This window comes from Furipterus horrens, unplaced genomic scaffold, assembly GCF_987537825.1.
Source record: "Furipterus horrens unplaced genomic scaffold, mFurHor1.1.pri manual_scaffold_4, whole genome shotgun sequence".
In the NCBI taxonomy this organism is placed as follows: Eukaryota; Metazoa; Chordata; class Mammalia; order Chiroptera; family Furipteridae; genus Furipterus; species Furipterus horrens.
This window is the reverse complement of record NW_028327174.1, coordinates 112,935,839-112,960,198: the sequence shown is the minus strand read 5'-3', so window position 1 is coordinate 112,960,198 and position 24,360 is coordinate 112,935,839. Positions and strand designations below refer to the sequence as shown.

Genomic DNA, 24,360 nt, shown 5'->3' with positions numbered 1-24,360 from the left:
AGTCTTAGAATATATGTAAATACTAAAATAAATGTAAGGTTCCTACTTTGCAGATTTTCACCTATCGCAGGGGTGGGGGGATCTAGAACGTAATACCCACGATAAGTCAGGGAACACTGTACAACTAATACAATGGGGAGGGAACCTCACATGACTAAACTATAATGTAATTTATGTTAAAACTGATTTTTACATTGAATTATAGTCTAAAATAGTATTTTTACTCCTAAGAAAAGTGGATCGTAGACTATGCTTTAGTTTGCTGTATTATTTTTTTTAAAAGATGTTTTATCTCCTGTGAAAACATTTAAATGAAAAGCATGATTTTAGAACTATGTCATCTTTATAAACTAATATTCACGAAAACATTAGTGTGATTTTATAAGGTAAAAATAACACAAACTTATGATAATTAGTAGAAGCAGACTGAAAACAAGTTACAAATATTTTAAGCACAGTTCCTTGTACAAACACTACGTTTCACCCTAGAGAAAGAATGTTGTTGGCAAAGATCTCTACCACATGGAAACTGCTTTTAAAGCTGTTGGGCCCTGAAATTCTACTCAGCAGTTTGAAATCTATCCACAGCTTTCCTCATTCACCCTCCCACTTGGGGCTTAAGCAGAGACATGCATATCTATTGAGGAAAACCACAAAAAACTTCAAAATAGCTACAATGGTAGGCTTTCCCCTTCACCCCCACAAATTATTTTAAATATCATTTGTTAAGATGTGACTCATCTAACAGTCTTAATAAATATAAAGGTTATCTCTAATTTTTTAAAAATTTTTAGTTACCTTAAACAATTATTTTTAACAAATACATTAGTATATATCATTGCATAACTTTAATATCCATTACAGGCAAGAAAACGGTGCTGCAAATGTCACAAATCTTATGATTCTTAAATTTTTAAGAATTGATTTTTGATGAACTGGCATCTACAGTGCAGCACTAGCAACTCTCAGTGATTGTTTCAAATTACTTAAGAAAAAGTCTTAAATGTGCAGCACAAGATAAAATCCACCAGTAAGCTTAAATCTGTCCGATTACATTCCCCTAATCCTTGATTAAAGTTCTATATTTTTCTAGTCTGCAATACTATTTTTTATTTTTCATAGTTTAAATTTAAAAAGCAATTCTATTAATTAAAAAGTGACACCTATAAAAATAAAAACAAGAAAATTAAAAGTATGGCTTTTCCTATACTTTGTGCTACCTAAAAGTAAGTATTAATGACTACTTTTCATAATGTTAAATTTAAAGTTTAAATTTTAAAACTTTTTCTTGGAACTTGTTTTGTTCATACCAATACAAATCAAGCTCTTATAAAATAGCAAAGTTGTAATACGATATTTTACACTCATAGGAGACAGGATCCTGAGTCTTCATTTTAACTATTTATACTACAGGTATCTTAAGATTTCAAGTCCATAAAAGTATCTCTGTTCACAGCACCTAATTATTAAGAAACTGAAATTATCAACATTGCTTGGACTTTCTTGATAGAAAAGACAAAACCATTTTCTGAAACTGTTTTTTAGAATATCACTGATACATAAAAACTTTTAGCATCTAATTAAAGATCACTAAGGGTTAAATACTTGTTCTCTGGCCCCCACTTCGCACACTCTGCCAAAAAGTCCTCTAAGCTTTTAAACATGCTTAGATGGTCTGCATTTTTACTTTCAGGGAAAAAAGGAGTACTGTTCTACAGTCAGCAGGCCACTACTAGTTTATTAACTTCCAGTCACCTTAATTTTTGTTAAAATGAAGATTCTGCAGTCTACACTTCTCCTGTTGCTGTTTGTGCCTCTGATAAAACCAGCACCACCAACTCAGCAGGACTCACACATAATCTCTGATCATGGAACCGATAATTTTAAAGAAATCTTATTTACCCAAGATTATGAGGATCGATACCTGGATGGAAAAAATATTAAGGTACCTTATTTCTACTCTAAACTTAACTTCTTAAAATAGTCTAGCCCATTTAAATGCATGCTTGTGTTTTTTTCTGAATGTGTTTCGCAAGGTAAGAGGAATGAAAAAGCACTTTAAGTGATTCAAAGTAATTCAAAATAAGTATCCCTAAGATTATATATTTAAAGTACGCATGCCTCACAGATTATTAAATAATACCTATGGTAACCAAACAGTATCTATAGCAACCAATATAAAATTTAAGGAAAACTAAACTTTAAGGTGGTCCCTAAGTATTAGTGTTACACAATGCTCTACATTTGAATACTCTTACTATCTCAAAATAAAATAGGAGAAGTGTATTAGGAGAAATAAAGATGGACTACAAGCTTAAGGTTTATTATTTTACAAAGAAGTGGTTCAAGAAAATAAATAGAAGAGTACCATTATTTTGGAATATATAGTATTTCACAATAATTTTTATATGTCAACTATTTACAGTACCAAAACATGAAAAACTACTTAACATGGGGCTTTCTTTTTAAATCAGCATCAACAATTTAAACTATCAATTTGTACCAGTAAATGTAACTTTCATTAAGTTAATACTCTATCACATCTTTCATACTCCACTTGTATGAGCTAAGTAATTGTGGTTTTCTTGGCACACCACTGGGTAAGGAAAAAGTTAATACAGCACATAAGTATCTTTTCCCTGCCTATAGTGCCGCACACATACAAACACACAGAAAAACGAGAAATGCAGCCAAATAGCTAACAATGTCTAATTTTTAAAAGTTCTTCTCCACTATAAGATGGCAAAGATTTTAAGAGTGACCAGTTATAGTTGTTTCTTTTCTTCCTTTCCTCCCTTCCTTCCTTCCTTTCTTCCTTCTTTCCCTCCCTCCTTTATCTCTTTCCTTTCTCCCTTTCTTTTTCTTTCTCACATTCTTTCTCTCTCACACAGATGAGCAAATATTAAGTTGGTTAATATGCTAGTATTACTCTTGCCCAACACTAAGACAAAAAAAGATAGGTATCACTAGTCATAGCTTCAAAAAAAGGGCCCACCATAATAATAAGATATTGGCTCACATGGGTGATTTGAAGCTATCAATCAATTAGAAGGATACTTTCAAAATTCCCTATTCCCAAAAATGTAATATGTGAAAGAAGTTCTCTGTTTCTTTTCTTTATGTTGTTTTCTTTAGAAGTCCATCTTAATATAAATAAAGTGGAGCAGAATTCAATGGCACTTGTGTTTACAAGTGGAAAGGAGTGATCAACCAGAGCACACATGAGAGCATGAAAGAGTCAAGACAAACTAAAGATGGAAAATGCTTCCAAAGATAGCATTGCAAAGGGCCCCACATAATACACTTTAACCTAATGGCAAAAAATGTTCTCTCCCAGAATACGCAAGGGAGAGTAAATGATAAAGACCCAGTTCCCCTAGAACTAATAGACTGAACCAGTGGTCTGAGTGTAGTGGGCAGGCTGAAATAAAAGAACTCCAAAGGCCAGGGTTTAATGGAGCCACATAGATAATTAAGGGTCACTTCCAGAAGAGACAAAAAGAGCTTACTCAGTGCTTTACACATGACATGACTGGTGCTTTAGTTCTGTTCCACATGGCAGAATACGATATCAGGAACTCAGTTTGAATACAAGCCATAAAGAATAATTAAAAGAGCTACTTTACATAAAAATAACATCAATACACTACCTTCATTTTAGTTGTCCATCTCAGAAAAACTTAAATTCCAAGTAAGAGAATTCTCTCCTAGTTCCCATTTGGAATTTCAATATGTTCAACATTTAGGAAGCACTGAGTTTGGCTTTTGGAGATATAAAAATTTTTAAACGGCCTGGTTCTTCCACTCAAGGAGCCCACAGTATAAAGGAAAAACAAGCTAAACAAATTATAATTTAATAAATATATAAAACCCTAATAAAACATAAAAGATATGCCACTAACTGTGATTATGAGAAGACAAATGTTGTGTTGTCCATGATCCCTCAGTTTTTACAGTCAAAATTAGATTTTATCACACCTGACAATACATTTTTATTTTTCTAATAGGAAAAAGAATCTATGGTAATATCTGATGACAAAAGTCTTCAGTTACAAAAAGATGAGAGTTTAACATCATTTCCCTCCAAGAAAGAAAATGATGGTAAGTATAAATACCTATTATCTAATTTTATCAAGGTCTTAGTTACTTTATTTTATTTTTTAGAGAGAGGGAAAGGGAGGGAGAGAGATGGGGAGAGAAACCATGATGTTCAAGAGAAATATCTATCAGTTTGCTCTCACAAACCCCCAACGGGGGACCCGGCCTGCAATCCAGGTATGTGCTCTGACTGGGAATCGAGCCAGTGACCCTTCAGTTTGCACCCTGGCGCTCAACCCCTGAGCAACATCGACTATGTCTTTGAAAGGAGCTTTAAAAAACAGCTTATAATGGAGCCTTACTCTTTAGAGCAATCAAAAACTGCCTCTCGGTATAGTAAGCCCACCTAGCAGAATTCCACCTCCAATGATAAAGTCAAAGAGTTATATCAGAAGGGCACATCATTTCCCATCCTATGTTATGAGTGAGAAACATGGAATAGGAACATTCAAGAACAACCAAAGATTAATCCAAGTTTAGCCCCTACAAAGTATGTTTTTCTGTCTATATAAAATCAATTCAAGAAACAATTATTAAACAGAGATTATTTTCAAATTCAGTCTTAGGAAGTTTCAACTTCAGTTTTCAACTTTTTGATGGCTCCAAAGTGATATGCATAATAAATTACATGAGATATTAAACACTTACACTTTGGGCAGGCTGGAATAAAAGGATTCCAAGGGCCAAAAATTTAATAAGTAAAAGAAGTTCTCTGTTTCTTTTCTTTATATTGTTTTCTTTAGAAGTCCATCTTTGTCCACGCTTTGTGTTAAATAATTTTGCCCAATTGCAAGCTGATGTAAGTGTTCTGAGCATGTTTAAGGTAGGCTAGGCTACACTAAGAGAGAGAAACATAGATCGGATGCCTCTCATACATGCCCTGACAGAGGGTCGAAATGTAACCTAGGCATGGGCCCGAAAGAGAATCAAAACCTCAACCTTTTGGTGTACAGGATGACACCACAACCAACTGAGCGACAGGACCAGGGCAACTAAGCATATTTTCAATTTATGATGGCTTTATTGGAGGTAATCCCATCATAGGTCAAGAAGCATATGTACTATTATAGCCTGAGGATAATGTAAATAAAATGTAATTCTTGCCTTCAAGAAATTCACAGAAGAGGGAGAGATCGCCCCCAGCTTATGATGGTTTGACTTATATTTTTCTATTTTGAAATGGTGCAAAAGCAAAATTCATTCAGTAGAAACTGGCTAGGCTAAGCTAAGATGTTTGATATGTTAGGCATGATAAATGCATTTCCAATTTACAATATTTTCAAGTTTTGGTTTATCAGGATATAACTCCATTGTTAAGTTGAGAAGCATCTGTATATAGTCATGTGCTGTTTAATGATGGAAATACATTCTGAGAAATGCATCATTAGGTGATTTTGCTGTGCAAATATCATAGAGTGTACTCACACAAATCTAGATGGCATAGCCTACTACACACCTATAGTAGCCTATTGCTCCTAGCTACAAGCCTGTACAGTATGTTACGGTATAAAACAATACAACATGAAATCAAGCACAAAAGAAAATAATTCAATCAAGAGACCCAGTAAACACAAGATGTATAAGGCTGCTGCCAGTGTAACACCGCATGCTGTTTTACAGTGAACTTTTTGTAAATAAATAGAAAGAGTATGTACACTCTAAAATAAAAATATAGTGAAGTAAACACATAAATCAGTGACATACTAATCTATGATCATTATCAAGTATGGACATAATTGTATGTGTTAGTTACACTTTTATACTGGTAGCTCAGTAAACTTGTTTACACTAACATCATCACAAATATGTAAGTAATGTATTGTTATGATTATGAAGGTTACAGTTTCATTAGGTGACAGAAATTTTCCAGCAACATTATAATCTTATAAACTACCATCATATATGTAATTCATCATTGACCAAAACATGTATGACTGTACAAAAATAATTATAATGTACATTTCAATTAAACAATAGAATACTTATAACAAACTACAAAGTCCTACTTAATAGTTCCTATTTGATTTATTCTTGTTCTATTACAGAACATTATTTCACATGACAACATGAAAAAAAAAATCACACACTAATTTCTATTTTGCTACATTAAAATTAAAATGAACCAAAACAGATAATATATCTTAAGAAACCTGAAAGGTAACAAAGTAAAAATAGATTTGAACGAATGGAATGACATCCCTTGTATTTGGATAATAAGACTCAATATCATAAAGATGTCAGTTCTCTCTAAATTTGTAATAATAAACTTATTTAAAGATCTGGTAAGACTGATTCTTAAATTCATATGGAAAAACCAATCTGCATGAACAGCCAGGAAAAACTGAAAAATGATAGGTATCTGTAGAAACCAGATGTACCACATACAGTCTGAAAATACTCTACTTTTAAAAAGCATGATGCTAGTGCATAAATAGAATAGAGTGCCCAGAAACAGAAATACATGTAGAAATTTAGTATATGATAAAGTCAGCATTTAAAATCACTGGTGCTTAGATAACTGAGTAGTCAACTGAAAAGAGCTATGATTAGATCTATACATTACACCAAAAAATAAACTCCAAATAAATTCGGGTTTAAACATAAAAAACTAGAAATAACTTGGGTGTGAGTTGCCTTCAAATCTAGAGACAATAATAGAAAAGATCAATGACTTCGACTCCTTGAAATAAAACTTTTGCTTGGCAAAAAGCATCAAAAATGAAATCAAAGACAACTGAAAAGTGATAAATATTTGCAATTTATGTCACTGATAAAGAGTTAATACCGCACCCTGGCCAGTGTGGCTCAGTTGGTTGGAGCATCGTCCCATAGACTGATAGGTTGCAGGTTTAATTCCTGGTCAGGGCTGGTTATGTTACTGGTACAGCCCCCTGTTAGGATGAGTATGAGAGGCAAACAATAGATGTTTCTCTCTCACACTGATGTTTCTCTCCCTCTTTCTCTCTACTTACCTTCCCCTCTCTTTAAAATCAATAAGCATGTCCTCAGGTGAGGACTAAAAAAGAAAAAGAGTTAATACCTCTAATTTATATAGAAAGTAAAAAATTCAGGAAAAAGAAATTGACTGAAAATCCAGAAAAAAAACAGGCAAAAGAGATGTACACATAAATCACTGATTAAAAAATGACCCTTAAACATATGACAAATGTTCACTCTCACACAAAGAAAAACGCAACTTAAAATTACATTGAAATACCATTTTTAACCTATATGGTTCAGAAAAATTAAAAGTGTGACAATATATTACTAAATTCCATTGGCAAGGCTATGGGGTATAAGACAATCTCATACATTGTTGGTGGCAATGTAATCTGGTACTACACTTTTGGACAGGAATTTGGCAATACCTAATAAAACCAAATATGCATTTACTCTGTGATATAGCAATCGACTTCTAGGAATGTACCATAAAGATAAATCTCTGAAAGTAAATTCATATGCAAAATCATTGAAGCATTGCTTGCAATTACAAAATACTGGAAACAATCTAATTGCCCATACACTGAATGTTGCTTGAATAAAATATGGTATATTCACACAAGAAAATACTATGCGATTGTAAAAATAAACAAGGAAGATCTCTATGAACTAACATGAAATGATTTCCAGAATATGTTATATGAAAAAAAACAAAGAAAAAGTGTATCTACAGCATGCTGCCTTTTGCCTCACAAAGAAGGGGATAAAAGAACATATACAGGCATCAGCTCACTTGTTGCCCTGACTGGTATGCTCAATGAATCGAGTGCCAACCTGTGAACTGAAAGATCACTAGTTTGATTCCCAGTCAGGGCACATGCCTGGGTTGTGGGCCAGGTCCCAGTTGTGGGTATGCGAGAGCCAACTGATTGAGGTTTCTCTGGCACATTTATGTCTCTCTCCCTCTGTTCCCTCTCTCTAGAAGCATAAATAAATAAAATCCTTTTAAAAAGAAAAAGAAAAAACTCAAGAAGGATATTAAAAAACTGAGACTAGTAACCTGCAGGTCAAAAATGGGACCAGCAGTGGAAAGTAGTGGGGGATGGGAAATGAAGCGGTTATGTGGGGAGGGTAGTAACACTTCTCTCAGTGTACACTTTTGGTGTAGATTTAATTTTAGAACAAGGTTATGTCTCACATGGAAAAAAAATAAATAAATTTTAAATAAAATCAGCAAGGATAAGATAAAAACAAATTGCAATACAAATTAAAAAATAGAAACAATTACATTTCAAATGAATAACATAACACACTAATTGGGGGAAATATAATTCAAGTAACCCTTAAATTCAGTATTTTGACGGTATACCTTCAGGCTTAAAAATAAATGAAAATAAACAAATACTAATATTCCATTGAGTGAATTTATAGCAATAAGGAAACTACATAATGCCTGTCCTAGGACTGAATAATGTAAACACACTGTGGAGAATAAGAGCTAGGTTTCTGTCAGAGTAGGGTGTTACAAATAAGAAAAAGGGAAAGGCTAGAATGAACACAATGGAGTTAACTGGAATGGAAGATATCACCATCAACTCATGGCTTTCATACAGATACAGAAACAGATATAAATTTGTTTGTCTCTCTGTGTGAGAATGTATATATTGTCTATATATGCATATGGTGTGTTTATGTGTATATATGAGTACATGGGGTGTACATGTGTGTATACATGCATATATAGTATATACATATACACATGTGTATGTGTGTGTATTATTACATATGGGAAGAGAGACAAATATACATGAATACATTTCCTAGCTGTCTTGGCTGGAAAAGGCTAAAAGTAGTGAGATTCTGGTAGCAAGGAGAATATCCACACCCTAATCTTGGTTTCTAAATGCCATTCTCCATTAAAAGTAACCAGTTTTTCTTGAAGAAATAGCTGATTTCAAGCTTGGGGCAGGGAAAATGCAAGATTTGTCTGGGACCTCTTACCAAGCCAGAAAACAGCAAGTTCTCAAAGAATAATGGCAACTTTTAACTTTTTAAGAATTAATCAAAATATAAAAAATACATAGGTATAAATTTACAAAAGATGTAAAAGACCTGTACACTATAATCTAGACAGCAATGCTGAGACATTAAAAAAGACTTAACATACGGATAGACATAAGATCAATGATCAGAAAACTCAATATCATTAAGATATCAATTTTTCTCAAATTAATTTGTACATTCAATGCAATTACAATTAAAATCCTAACAGCCTTTCTTTTTAAAAAATTAGCAGGTATTCTAAAATTTATGTGGAAATGCAAAGAACCTAGAAACAATCATTGCAACACTGAAAAATAAAGTTGGAGGATTTACACAACCTATTAACAACACTTATTATCGTCGGCAGCCGTCCGTCTCGAGAGACGATGGTGTAGCTTCTTAAGAGTCTATCTGCACCACCGAGAATGGTTGTGCAGTCCGACTCAGGAGTGACACGGTATCTGTCTCCTCCCGTGTTGAATCGACATCTTGCGATGACGCTGGGGTGTCCTCTCCAGTGAAGCTGAAGCTACAGAGCCTGGGCAGGGTGATATGGAGGGTCTGCTGTTGCCCATGCAGCAGACCCCCCCTCTCTTCGCAGCTGAAGGGTCCAAGGGAAAGACGGAGTCAATACAGCTTGGCTTCAGGTGCGCCGCAGGAGTTGCCGGTGTTGACTACAACGTCAAACCGCCTTAGGGACTCCGGCTCCGGATTTTCTGTCGGGGTTTACTCCCTTAGCCTTTCCCCTGAAGAGGTATGCCGCAAGGCAGCGGAGGTTTTTTGGAGTCAGAATTTTCCTTCTCTGATGTACCCTGACTGGAAGATCGAACCAGCGACACTTAGCTCGCAGGCCGACGCTCAATCCACTGAGCCAAACCAGCCAAGCTATAGGAATTAAGATAGTGTGGTATTAGCATAAGAATAAACAAACAGAACAAGGGAACAGAAAAGAGTCTAGAAATAGACTTGTACAATATGGTAAGCTGATTATGTACAATGGTGCCAATACAATTCAATGGAGAAAAGACAATCTTATTTTTTTTTTAAATGGTGCTGAAAGAACCAGATGGTTATAAAAAAAGAAAAAAACTTTAACCCTTCCTTACACCATATATAAAAATTAACTCAAAATAAACCCTACACCTAAATATAAAGAGTCTAAACTATATAACCTTTAAAAGAAAACACAGGATAAAAATATAATGGTTGGCAAAGATTTCATAAATACAACACATAAATGAACTATAAAGGAATCAACTGTTCTTCATTAAAATTAAAAATGTTTGCTCTTCAAAAACCATTGATAATAAAATAAGACAAGCCCCAAACAAGAGGAAAAAATTTACAAAACATGTGATAAATGACTTACATCTATAATATATACTGTAATAATTCAATAATAATACAAAAATAAATCATTTAAAAATAGGAAAAGAGATGAACTGACACTTCGTCAATGGATGGCAAATAGTACATAAACAGATGCTCAGTTAGGGCAACAACAAAAAAAACACACACACACACACACACACAAAAAATAGATGCTCAGCATTAGTCATAAGGAAAATGCTAATTAAAACACAAGATTATAGAACACACCTTACTTGAATGACTAAAATTTAAAAGTCCAACCACACCAAAATGTTGGTGAGGATGCAACTGGAACAAACTCTCATGCAGTGCTGATGGGAACATAAAATGGCACAACCACTTTGGAAAACAGTTTGGGATTTTCTTCAAAAGGTAAACATACACCTACCAACCCAGCCATTCTACTCTTAGGTACTTAACCCAGAAAACGTATGCAATAAGTCCACACAACTTGTACATAATTGTTTTTTGTCACTTTCTTTGAAATAGCTCAAAACTGGAAACAACTGAAATGTCCAGAAGAAATCATTATAAATTGTGTATAATGACACAGTGGCATATTACTAACAAAAAAAAAAAAAAAGAATGCAATACTGATACCAGTAACAACAGATGACTCTCACAGTAACTATGCAGAGTGAAAGAAGCCAGACAAGAGTATATTAAACATGATTCTTTAGATACAAGATTTGAAGGGAGAGATTATCAAATGGCGTGAGAAAGTTTTGGGTTGATGAATGTGTTAATTATTTTGATTGTGGTAATGGTTTCATGGCTATATACTTATGTCAAAAACATAAATAACTTAAATAAATGCAATTTATTGTATGTCATATAACCACACACATTAAAAAAAAACTGTTACAGGATTATAAAAAGAGCTTAAAAGAGCTCTTACTGGCTAATCTGTGACAATTTGATTATAAAAATAAATGTGATGGTAATATATTACGACCCATAGGATAAGTTCATAATGACATACATACATACATACATACATACATAGGGAATGTCTCACCTTACACCAGAATGCCAACTAACAAGTATAGAAAGAATGATGGAATTAGAAAATCATTATTTGGCAACTATTCTAGTGATAAACAATTCACATGAGAATCAATGGATGATTAAACTAGTGGGTGGATGTTTAATGATAATTCAGATGTATAAAATATTGAAGTACTTCTCTGAAATATACTTAATAATTACAAAGTAGAAAATATTTACTTTACAGAGTGAGAAATATGGTGCACACCAAATGAATCAAGTGACCAAAAACAGCATTGTCAGGAATAGGACAAATATATACCACATGCTACTTAATTCATTGCACTGAGGACTTTAAATAATTCCCATGGTATTCTTGCCAAAAATGGAGACCCCCTACAAACCCTAATTAAAAGACATTCTGCAAAACATATGCTCTAAAAATAAATTTTAAAAATAGAAACATTAAAATTTTTCACAAAAGTAAAAGGTATGAAAAATAAAGAGTAATAAACTGTTCAAAGGTAAAAGAGACTAAAGAAGCATGATAAGTAATGCAGTGAATGATGGGAAAGTGAAATGGAATCCCAGCAGTACCTATGATGGCTAATTTTCAAGTTAATAGTTTGTTTATATAACCAGTAGTTTCTAAACTCCTTAGCTGTCACCAATATGAAATGTGTTTGTGCCACACCAAGTGATAAGTCAAGCTCGTGTTTACCTGAAGTCCTGCTTTTCATATTCTTTTGGTATCAAATGAGGAAATATAAATGTTGATCAAGTAAACAATTAAGGCATCAACAGTAAAACAGAGAATAAAAGAGACTGAATTACAAAATCGAAAATAGTACAGGTCTCTAGCTAACTTAACTACGGTATCTTTCCTATCACCTATAATTCTGTAAAATATTTTCAAAGCAGTAATTAAATTCATAACAGCAATAATTTTACTAGTAGAGGCCAAAAATTTTTAAACTTTATACTTTTATGATTTTTTTCCCTAATCAGAAATGCCCACGTGCCTGTTGTGTGTTTGTTTAAGTGGCTCTGTATACTGTGAAGAAGTTGACATTGATGTTGTACCACCCTTGCCAAAGGAATCGGCCTATCTTTATGCACGATTCAACAAAATTAAAAAGCTGACCGCCAAAGATTTTGCAGAAATCCGTAAGTTAGTTTTAAATAAGATATTACTATTAACTCATGTTAGTATTTAACTCATATAAACACAAGATTCTAGATACTTGTGGCATATCACACCCAGGGTAGTCGCTATTGTCCTATTTAAGTATCTACCGCACTGCACAAAAACCCGTTGACTTGTTAGTCAATCTCTTTTCCATTCAGATCTCCTTGTCATCTTTCTTTACTGGTAACTTTGGTGTCTATATTGACAGCCCATTTACCATATAGGCTAACTATGTCTTCTCAACCCCAATACTTCAAGATCCATTTGCCTCACCCAGTCAGCAGCCTCAATATAATCAGGATGCTTCTCCAATTACAATGTTTCATTTTCTACCTTCAGTATAAAAGCATAGAGATTGTTTTTCCTTACTTTAACTCACGGTTCTTAAATCTGGCTGCATGATTAAAAATATCTGGGGAAGCATTTTTAAAATACTGATACCAGGGAGACCGTAAGTCCCTAGAGGTTCTCACTCAGTTTTGGAGAGAGGCCCAGGCATCAGCATTAAACACAAGCAAACTCCTCAGATGATTCTAATATAATTGGAACATATAAAATCTTAGATTTCTGCAGTGCTATCAAACTTTGTAACACTTTGCCACTAGGGTGCTGCACAGCAAGTCCCCCACTTTTACAGTGCCTAGTCCCAGTCCTGGATCCCTCATATTCTAGATTCCTGTATGGCCAAATGCTTCTGAAGAAAATTACAGCAAGAAATGTACAGTGACCTCACTACACATTTACAAGATTAACTGTAATGGATTCATGCTGCCTCTGGAAGCTCCCTACTGGCTCAAGTAAATTGTTCCTCATGATTTGCAGATTCCATATTTTCAAACCTACCTACTTGCTAAAATTAATTTTTAAATCCCAAATCAATATTTGCGGCACTTTCACAGTCATTTGCAAACATACACAGTGGCAAAAAATTGAGTTACTCAGTCAAGGTCAAACAAGGAGATGCTCTGACCTTTTCTTTCTGCTTTTAAACTGTAAACAATAGTCCAGTTTGATCTGCTTAATGCACATTTTTCACATTGTTGTGCTTTTTTGCTGTTTAAAATGGTCCCCAAGTATAGTGCTGAAGTGCTGTCGAGTGTTCCTAAATGCAAGGCTGTGATGTGCCTTATGAAGAAAATACATGTGTTAGGTAATCTTCATTCAAGTATGAATTACATTGCTGATGGCTGTTGAGTTCAATGTTAATGTATCAATAATACATACTAAATAAGATGTCTTTAAGAAAAATCACACATAAAATTATGTACGGATTAGCTAATGAAAATGTATGACCAGAGGCTTGAAGGAACCTAGCCCTGTATCTCCCTTAGAAGCAATGGTTCCATATTAACTAATTCAATGTTTACAGTAATTTTATACACGATTATCTCAAATAATGAGAAGCAACTCTATTTCCTATTCATCCCAGACATAAAAACGTGATATACACATATATATACACACTGAATTTCTCTCTTAGTCTGCATCACTTTAACAAATTAGAAAACATTTTTGTCAGTTGTTAAGCAATAAGGCATAGAAAGATTACCATAACATAGTCACCATGACAATGCAACACGCCAGCAAAAAATTCAGAAATAATTCACATGATTCTATTCAATCATATGTACACAAATGAGATTTTAATTTCTTGTTTTTGTATAATTTCCTTTCAAGCTAATTTAAGAAGACTTGATTTTACGGGAAATTTGATTGAAGATATAGAAGATGGTACTTTTTCAAAACTTTCTCTGTTAGAAGAACTTACACTAGCTGAAAATCAACTATTGAAACTTCCAGTTCTTCCCCCCAAGCTTACTTTATTTAACGCAAAATACAACAAAATCAAGAGTAGAGGAATCAAAGCAAATACATTCAAAGTAAGTATTTTTATCAGTATCAGTTTTATATAGCCGAATATAATACAATAAAAGAGAAAATCTGGTCTAGAATTTGGTTTTATGTTTTAAGACTATTTTAATTTAATAAATGAATTAATTATTCACATAGTAGCAGCCATACTGTTAGGCTCCTTTTGTCTAGTTTATGCCTGTACCTCACAAAATTATATAACCTTTATCTTGTTTCATGGACTACTTTGTGTTCCATCTCTTTTCATTGTTTACACAGCAAATACTTATTTATACAGATGTGGTTCACACCTTCATGGCAACAAGACTGCACAAAACCTCAAAATGGGAGGTTTCCTGTCTTTTTCTTTACAATATTAGTAATTTACCAATGCCAGAAAAAATAAGTTCAAGAAGTAAACACTGAATTTTACTTTCAATACTACCATAAAATTCTATGGTTAGACTTTCTTTTGAATTCCATGATGGCACCTAAAACAAAATTATCTATGTAGTAAAAATTAAATATGCTTTTTAATTTAGTAATTCAAGAAAACATATGTGCAGGAAAAAGGGAAGGTGATCTACTGTGACTTAGGTAGCCAAGTTGTCTCTAAATGCACAATCTATGGAGAAGTAATCACCTCAGCTCAGGATTTCCATAGTTCTAATATACTCCCTCCAGTCCTGGAAGGAACCCCAGATAAAAGTATCATGCTACTGTTGGAAATAAGACAACCTCATTCAAAAGGAAGATCTGTAGCTTGTGATGATAAGAACCAAAAACTATCAAATATTCATTATTATGAAGTGTATGATCACACAATGTACATACAATCTGTCCATAAATATACAGTATGTCAGAAAATGTAAAAATATCCCATTTTCTTTTCTGTGTACATTTAAGGAACCCTCTTTCAAATTTAAGGGACATTCTAAAGACACATCAAAGTTATGTGATATTTAAGGGATTTACGGGACTTTTAAAAACTAAACTCATTTTAAAAATAAACAAAAACCCCTGCAATTTGAAGATATATAATTCAAGCAGGTAAGCCTTTGAGTAACTGGCATATTAAAAACCTACAGGAGCCTGGATGCTGTGGCTCAGTGGATTGAGCGTCGGCCTGCGAGCCAAGTGTCACTGGTTTGATTCCCAGTCAGGGCACATGACTAGGTTGCACGTCAGGTCCCCAGTTGGGGGTGCCAGTGAAAGGCAACCACACAGTGATGTTTCTCTCCCTCTCTTTCTCCTTTCCCCTCTAAAAATAAATAAATAAACCAACAAATTAATTAATTTGTTAAAAAAAAAAAACCTGCAGGAACTGATCAACATTTCACAAAAGGAATGTTGGAATATTTTGGATTTTACAGATGCATTACAGAAGGAATTCAAGACAAGTTGGCAAGGAAATGATAAATTCAGCTACTCTGCAGTTTTGCTTAGGCTGCAAAAGCCAATGGTAAAGTCAGGTGACTCTAACCCAGGTAAAGAGGTCCACTAGGGAAGATACAAGTTTGGCGCCCAAATGGTGAATGTTAAGAGTGTTTAAGAAAGGATTAAAATACCAGCAAGTTAATTCTAAAAAAAAAAAAAAAAAAAGATCATCAAATTCTGCTACAGGGTGATAATCAAAAATAAGGGAAAAGGTTAATGTCAGGGGAAAGTACACATTAAAATCATATTATAAAATGATATACAATAAGGGGCTACTAAACATGAAGAATAATGCAACATCTAACCCTTAGGTGGGAAACTTTTACCTAAAAAGTATTTAATAAATTGCTTTGAGAAACATCTTACTTAAAAAGCACATACATCTCTCAGGAATATTCATTTTGCCACAAATTGGAACTGAAATGGGAGGTTCTGGAGGTCAAGACAAGTTATGGCAGTACCAGGATCCAAATTCAATCCTGCAGAGGGACTGCTCTTATTAGCCACTCCTAAGATAAACTCAAAGGGTTCCAGATGCTAGCATGAAGGCTGAGGCTGGGCGTAGCTGGGTATTCAGAGATCACATGAGTGGACAGAAACATGGGGATGCAGCAGGGCTCTACTGCCCTTTGCAAAGGACCAAAATATACCATTTGTGAAACCAAAAAAATATCCACAAAGCCAAAATACTATCACAGCAATGATAAATAATACGGATGAATCTATACCAGTATTTATATGTATATACATGTATACATATATGTATAATGATAAATAGTACGGATGAGTCTATATCAGTGTTTATAAGTATATACATGTGTACATATATGTGTGTGTAGTATTTGAATCCTGTGAAAAAATGCACTACCCTGCTGAAGTAAAATTGCCTTTTTCTTACAGAAACTGAGTAACCTGTCCTTTCTCTATCTGGACCATAATGAACTGGAATCTGTGCCTCCTAATTTACCAGAAAGTCTGCGTATAATTCATCTTCAGGTAAGACCACTCCTTTCACAATATCTGACTTTACTTTAAATTATTAAGGGTCAATCTTAGAAAACTCACATTCACAGGTAAACTCTGCCTATCAAAAAGTATTAATATTGAGCCCAATGCACTCTCCTGCCCACAAACCCCGTTCTGTCCAGAACACATTGAAAGGACCAGCTCCACTAGGTCTGAGGTCTGCTCTTAAAGTAGTGTTTGTCTCCTTCTGTGCCATTAGTATCTCCTAGTTAACCTGGCCCATGGATTTGAAGTTAGGGGACACTAAAACTCCTGGCTTATGTTTCTTTGTCCAAATAGCAGTAAATCTTTGCTTTTGAAGACTTTCCAAGTAACTTTATTGTCCAACATCAACTTGAGGTAAAGGAAAGTGAAGAGGGAATAAAAATAAACTAAAATTGATCTTTTAGCATTATAAAAATTCCTGTTTGTTCTTTTTACTTCTTTAAAGAATATTTAAGGCCACAGTAGCCTTTCGAGTTGACACTAGAATAGCAAGTAGTCTGTTCTTCCATCAGTCAAGCTGTAGACTTAAAAATAAAAAGGCTCTGCCCCAGCTAGTGTAGCTCAGTTGGCTGGATTCCCAGTCAGGGCACATGCCTGGGCTGTGGGTTTGGCCCTCAGTTGTGGCACGGTACAGAAGGCAGCCAATCAGTGTTTCTCTCCCTTTCCTTCTCCCACCCTTTCCCTCTCTCTAAAAAATAAAAAATAAAAAAATAATAATAAAGGCTCAGATTGCACAGAGAGGATTTTATTACCACAAGGATATACAGTATGTATTGTACAATAGTTTAAAAATCACTTTTTAGATAAAATACTTTTAGATCGCGTTACACAGCATACAAAAAGATTGACTTCAGACACCTGAACACTTTTTCTCTTTTATTTTCCAGTTTAACAACATAACTTCAATTACAGATGATACATTCTGCAAGGCTAATGACACCCGTTATATTCGGAACCGCATTGAAGAAATACGCTTGGAAGGAAATCCCATCATCCTGGGAAAGCATCCGAACAGTTTTATCTGCTTAAAAAGATTACCTGTAGGAACATACTTTTAACCACTATCAATCAATGCAACACATAAACTAAAGTACACACGTATTATAATCTGTCTCAAAAATATCTAAAGGAGCATAAATATCTGTTTAATAGTAACTTTGTATCCCACTATGAAGAAATTTTACGTTTTAAACAAGGATGTTCAAAACCTTACATGTAACAAGTAAAAAGTAAGACTAAATCTCTTAATTCAAAACGAATTCATGTGAAAATATTTAAACAGCCTAACAAAATCCTTGTAGTTTATAGTAGAGTGCTATGTTTAAAGGTATGTTTTTATGTAAATATCCCAATTTAAGAAACATTACTTCTATTACTAATGAAGTGACAGTGTAAGTCCAAGAAACTTTCAACTATCTGTCTTTTCTGACGTTTACAGGACCCCTAAAGCATTTACGGTTGACATTTCAAAAACTCTGAAAAGCTAAATATTTCCAGTGGTTTCCCATTTTTCTCTTACGACTCATACACTATTCATAATGAAACAGAAACTCCTTTCTTTCTGTTAAGGCTATTATCTTCTTATTTAGCCTGAGAAATAGGGTATAGTCTTATACCTAGGCAAAACTTTCCAAATAAAGCATATTTTACTCTGATAAAGAGCTAATATAGTAATGTTCAATGTTACTCTGCTTCGCAGTCAGTTAAAGGCTTTAGTAAAATATTATGAAATCCTCTTCTATCTAAGTATTAACATTATAAATCTAGTATAAAACATTTTAAGAAGTCAAGCAGACCAAAATTAGTATGCTTATACATATATTAAAAAAAAAAAACCTGAAAGTCCATCCCATTTCTCAGAAAACAGTGATAACGTTCTCTATTGTAAAGGCCTGCAAATAAGATAAATACTGAAAAATATTTTCTTTTTACACTACAGCAATGAGAAGCATTATCAATAAATCTGTCTGAATGTAAGAAACAAAAACAGCATGAATTCAGTGGTGTTATTACACACAATGCTCCCACCCACCCATACACGTCCATCTTCATACAAACAGACCATATATTCACAAGAAAACTTCTGGGCAACACCTTCTAAAGACCCACATTTAACCAATGCATTTAACCCATACTTCAATCACATACTGAAGATTTACAACAACAAAATGCTGCCAGGTTAAGTTCCTCAAATAACTGTTTTCACTTGTCCAAACCTCACCCAAAATTCTTAGCTGCCCTGTTATTCTGAGATTACACACAAAATTACCAGTCCTTCAGAAATATGCGTTTGAACTGTGAATATAAAAATTACTGACATTGTTCCAACATAAATTACACATTAGAATCAACTTGGTCTCTGTATATGCATTATTCCCAAAACAAATACTTATTCCTATTTTGAAGCATCTGCTTCCTTGTTTTCCCTACCTAGAATGGCCCATTTTTAAATTTTTCTCCTATTTGTCAAGGTTGACCCCCAAATGTAACTTTTTCATTAAACAATCTGTGATCTTCTAAGGCCACAATAATTACCCTGTAACACTTACTAACTCATTCATTTATTTTATTTCAGTAATTGATAATCATGATTATTATAATGCTTTCTCATTATTTTGTGTGCATGCCTTATTTCTCTATCACTGAAGACTCACTGAGTACACTAAACACATAAATATTCCCTTTATACTTCCAGAGTGCCTTGCACAAGTGAGTACATTTGAATTGAATATACAACAAACATTGCAAAATAAAATCTATTTAAATATAAGAGCTCTGTTGTGTTTGCAAAAATGGCATCTTTAAACTATCATAATCTTGAATAAATAACAGAAATATATTGTAACCTTATCTGGAAAAATAAACTTGATAGGAGATCTGAGTGGTGGACTCAAAACTGGGAAAAATGGTCAGAGGAGAATTCCCTCACATTTCCAGATGTGAGAAAAATAATGCATTATTATGTTCTTAATATAATTAAACTTAAAGAGAAAAAATATAACTATAAAATTTTAGAGGACTTAAAAGCCAGTGGTTCAGATAAAATAATTAGGAAAGAGCACTGGTAAAAACTCTGAGTTATGGAATTAATCATTTAAAAATAATTTTGTGACTTCTAGATAAAAAGAAGACATGAACATGGGTACCTGACAACCTTATATATACTCTTTTAAGTCACAAATAAGACAGTAAAAATATGTTGATCTCATTATCTTAAATAAATAATTGCTTCATTCTTGAAACTGACAGTTAAAGAAACAGAGGCTTAGAAATATTATTTTACTCTTATAAACATTCCTGAAAGAACCTAAAGGAGTCATACATAAATGGAAAGACATTTTGTGTCCATGGACTGAAGAGTGAATAGTTAATATGTCAATAGTAACCAAAGCAATTGGCAGATTCAATGCATCCCTTTTGAAATCCCAATGACATTTTTTGAAGAAAACATCCATCCTAAAATTCACACAGGACCTCAAAAAAACTCCAAATAGCCAAAAGAAATTGGAAAAGAACAACACTGGAGGACTCACATGTCCTCCTTTTGAAATGTAACTACAAAGCTACACTAATCGAAAGTGTTGTATTGGTATAAGGACAGACATAGAGACCAATGGAATATAATAGAGCCCAAAAACAAACCTTTGCACATATGGTCAAATAATTTTCAACAGAAATGACAAGACTACTCAATATGGAAAGCACAGTCTCTACCACAAACAGTGCTGGAAAACTGAATATGCACATGCAAAAGAATAAAGTTGGGTCCTTAACTTATAAACTGGATTAAACACCTAAGCCTAAGAGCTAAACTATAAAATTCTTAGGGAAAAAGGAGAAAATTCTTAATTACATTAAGTTTGACAATGTTTTTTTTCAATATGGCATCAAAAGCACAAGCAGCAAAAATATATAGATAAATTGCCTTCATCAAAATTAAAAACTTTTGTGCATCAAGAAACACTATCAAGAGCCCTTGGCCAGTGGCTCAGTTAGCTAGAGTATTGTCCTGTACACCAAGTTTGCAGGTTCGATTCCCAGTCAGGGCACATACCTGGGTTGTGGGTTAGATCCACAGTTGGGGCGCATAACCAATCGATGTTTCTCTCTCACATCGATTTCCCTCCCTCTCTCCCTTCCTCCCTCCTTTCCTCTCTCTCTCAAATCAATGAACACATCCTCTGATGAGAATTAAAAGAAAATTAATTTTTAAAAAGACACTATCAAGAGAATGAAAATACAATGAAGGAATGGGAGAAAATATTTGCCAATTATGTATTAGATAAGGAATCAATATCTAGAATATATAAAAAACTCTTACAACTCAAAAATAAAAACCCCTTTGACTTAATGTGCAAAAGGCCTTGCATAGACATTTCTCCAAAGAAGACATACAAATGGCCCATAAACACATGAAAAGATGCTCAACAACACTAATCATTAAGAAAATGCAAATCAAAACCACAATGAGAATACCACTTCACACCTATTAGGTTGGCTCAGACATAAAAGAAAAACGAAACACCCAAAATAATAAATAGATACAGAGAAACTGGAAGCCTTGTGCATGGCTGTTGGAAATGTAAAATGGTGCAGCTGCTGTAGAAAATAAATGCAGTTCTTCAAAGAATTAAACATAGACTTACCATACAATCCAGCGATTCCACTTGCAGGTTAGACTTAAGAGAACTGAAAGCAGGGACATCAACAGATATAACAGATGTCGTATACCATTCTTCATATATAAGCGTTATTCACAATAACCAAAGGTGGAAACAACCCAAGTGTCCATCAGCAGAGGGATGAATAAACAAAATGTAACAAATACATACAATAGAATATTATTCAGCCTTATAAAGGAATGAAATCATGACCCACACTACAACATAGATGAACCCTGAGGAGAGTATGCTATGTAAAATAAGCCAGGCAAAAGGGATAAATTTTATGATTCTGCTTAAATGAGGTACCTAAAGTAGTCTAATTCACACAAACAGAAGACAGAATGGTGGTTCCCAGAAGCAGGGGGGAGAAGGAAATAGCAAGTTACTGTTTAATAGGGATAGCGTTTCAGTTTGGAATGAGGAAAAAATTCTGGAGACAGATATTGGTGATGGTTGCACAACAATGTGACTGTTCTTTCCATTCTAGTAGTCTTATCAGCAGCAAAGACCAGCTCATAGAAGTGTTCTACACTTTACAGGAAGAACACACCAATTATACTTCTACACCAGCCTTGAAAGCACCTGGAGGCAAACTGGCTTTAGAAATGGGACTAGTGCTCATATTTCCCACAACCATTCAAATGTTTAAGTAAACAACGATATTAGGTGATTCATAATTATAACTGCCAGAATATTCCTCAGTCATTTGTGAAGCACAGCTATTTAATTGTTCTGGTTCCAAGAGCATCTGCAAGTAAACAACATAATTGTGGGACCTGCTCAAGGGATCACAGTACAGGTACAGGTATAGGACAGGTACTGGCAGTTTTCATTCTAAAGAAAAGCCTGTGCCTGATAGATTTTATTAGCTCAACCAAATTAAATGCAAATAATAATAATAATAATAATAGAATCCAAAATAAAGAAGAGTTAATACCAGTCATAATAACAATAGTCATGACTTGGTAGGCTCTGGGCAAACCTGGACTTTGAGATGTTATTTATGTTGACTTTCATAACTGGATTTTGTCTGGATTACTGCTGTCAATAATTTGATGCTATCCAACTAGTTATGCCAGAAAACAAACAAAAGGAATAAAAACGAGTCTTTGAAATTATTGTTATCTGACTTAAGAAGCATTCCTTGACAAAAATCAGGCTTCAGTATTTAAACCTAAAATACAATGCGATAATTAAGAAGCTCAAAATAATGCATCTAGTGCAGAAAGTAAAGATTATACTGCTATGTGATAAGCCTGCTACTGTATTCTTTATTAGTATTTGTCATTTTACTTCAAGTACCCTTGACGGATTAATTGTAAAGTGTGTATTATAAACTAAATAAGAAAAAAACTATACTTCTTTCAAGATATCCCATCATATAAGTTTCATTGATTTGTACAGAAGCATTCCTCCTTCATTTCGTTCAAATAATTGCAAATTCCAAAAGCCATTTAAAACTTTTTTTGTTTAAAAACTTTAAGAATGTTATGCCAACTCCTCAAATTAATATGAGCTCCACTTTATCATATATCTGTTTTTTGAAGAGCTTTCAAAATTTTTTATTTATTGATTTCAGAGAGAGAGGAAGTGGGGAGAAAGGGAGGGAGGGAGAGAGGACGCAAGGGGGCGGGGGAAGAGACACATAGACTCGTTGTTCCACTCACTTATGCATTCGCTGGTTGATTCCCACATGTGCCCAAACAGGGGACCAAACCCACAACCGTGGTGCATCGAAACAACACTACAACCAACTGTGCTACCCACCCAAAGCCATATATGTTTTAATTTTAAAACTTCAGACACTACCTTGAAATGTTTAAATGTGCGCTTACGATATTCACACCACTCCACAAAAAAGCGTAGGCTTCGGAAAAACATAAACAGATCTCTTCTTTCTTCTGCTCTGTAGGAATAAAAAATGTCTACAATTAATAGACTTCTGGCCAAGATGGAAGAGTAGGTTAGACGAGCTTTGCCTCTTCACACACCCATAAGAAGAAACACAACTAACCTCAAAACAAAATACAAGCAGAACTTCCAGAAAACTGAACAGTATGGCAGTCCCAGGACCAAGGATTTAAATAAGAAATATCTGACTTCTGGACAGATGGAGGAGTAGACGGACACACTGTGTCTCCCTTCACAACTAAGAAGGAATACAACTACCTCAAAACGAGAAAGGACCAGAAGTTCCATAAAATCAAACTGCATGCAAGTCCAACAAACAAAGATAGAAGGAAGAAATACTCATCCAGAAAGGTGGGAAGGGAAGAACGGGGGCGGAGAGGACGCGGTGTGGTGGGGACAGCAGCTGCAGTAGCGGCAAGCACACTTACACATTTTCAAAAGTCAGGAGAGACACCTGGGGAGCGTTCCCGGCCCCTCACCAGACCACGCAGCTCACAGCCACACCACGGGGGAAAATCAAGCCTCATTGGTTCTGACTGTGCAAAACAGTGGGCGTTGGGGCGGAGGCAGAAATTGCCGGTCTCTCAACAGAGTCCGCTTGTTTAAAGAGCCCCAATAGTCCTAGAACGTCCACAGACCCACCCACTCTGGAAACAACAGCCAGGGCAACAGCTAGAGAAGTACCAGTCCCATATGGGAGTGGGAGAAGGGACTGGAAAAGGGGCGAATGCTGGGCAACCAACATAGTTCCCTCTCTGACCGCTCCCCAACATACAGCGCCACAATGTCATGAAACTGGTTGCCCTGTGCTGACGAATCCCTAAGGCTCTGCCCCTTGCAACATAACAGGAGTGACAT

The 24,360-nt window shown here is 34.5% G+C and overlaps 2 protein-coding genes across 2 annotated transcripts in view; one reads left to right on the top strand and one right to left on the bottom strand.

The window, feature by feature from the left end:
• Nucleotides 1-24,360, bottom strand: part of CENPP (centromere protein P) — a 384,243-nt gene that overhangs the window by 251,578 nt on the left and 108,305 nt on the right. The window contains exon 5 of the mRNA XM_090273944.1: nt 23,401-23,497. Within this exon, the coding sequence (XP_090130070.1) occupies nt 23,401-23,497 (97 nt within the window). The remainder of the gene's footprint in view (nt 1-23,400; nt 23,498-24,360) is intronic.
• Nucleotides 1,714-18,588, top strand: OGN (osteoglycin). The gene is made up of 6 exons (XM_090275751.1): nt 1,714-1,945; nt 4,008-4,101; nt 12,448-12,606; nt 14,306-14,508; nt 16,817-16,912; nt 17,815-18,588. Exons 1-6 carry the CDS (start codon nt 1,772-1,774, stop codon nt 17,983-17,985), a joined length of 897 nt encoding a protein of 298 aa, XP_090131877.1. The 5' UTR covers nt 1,714-1,771; the 3' UTR covers nt 17,986-18,588.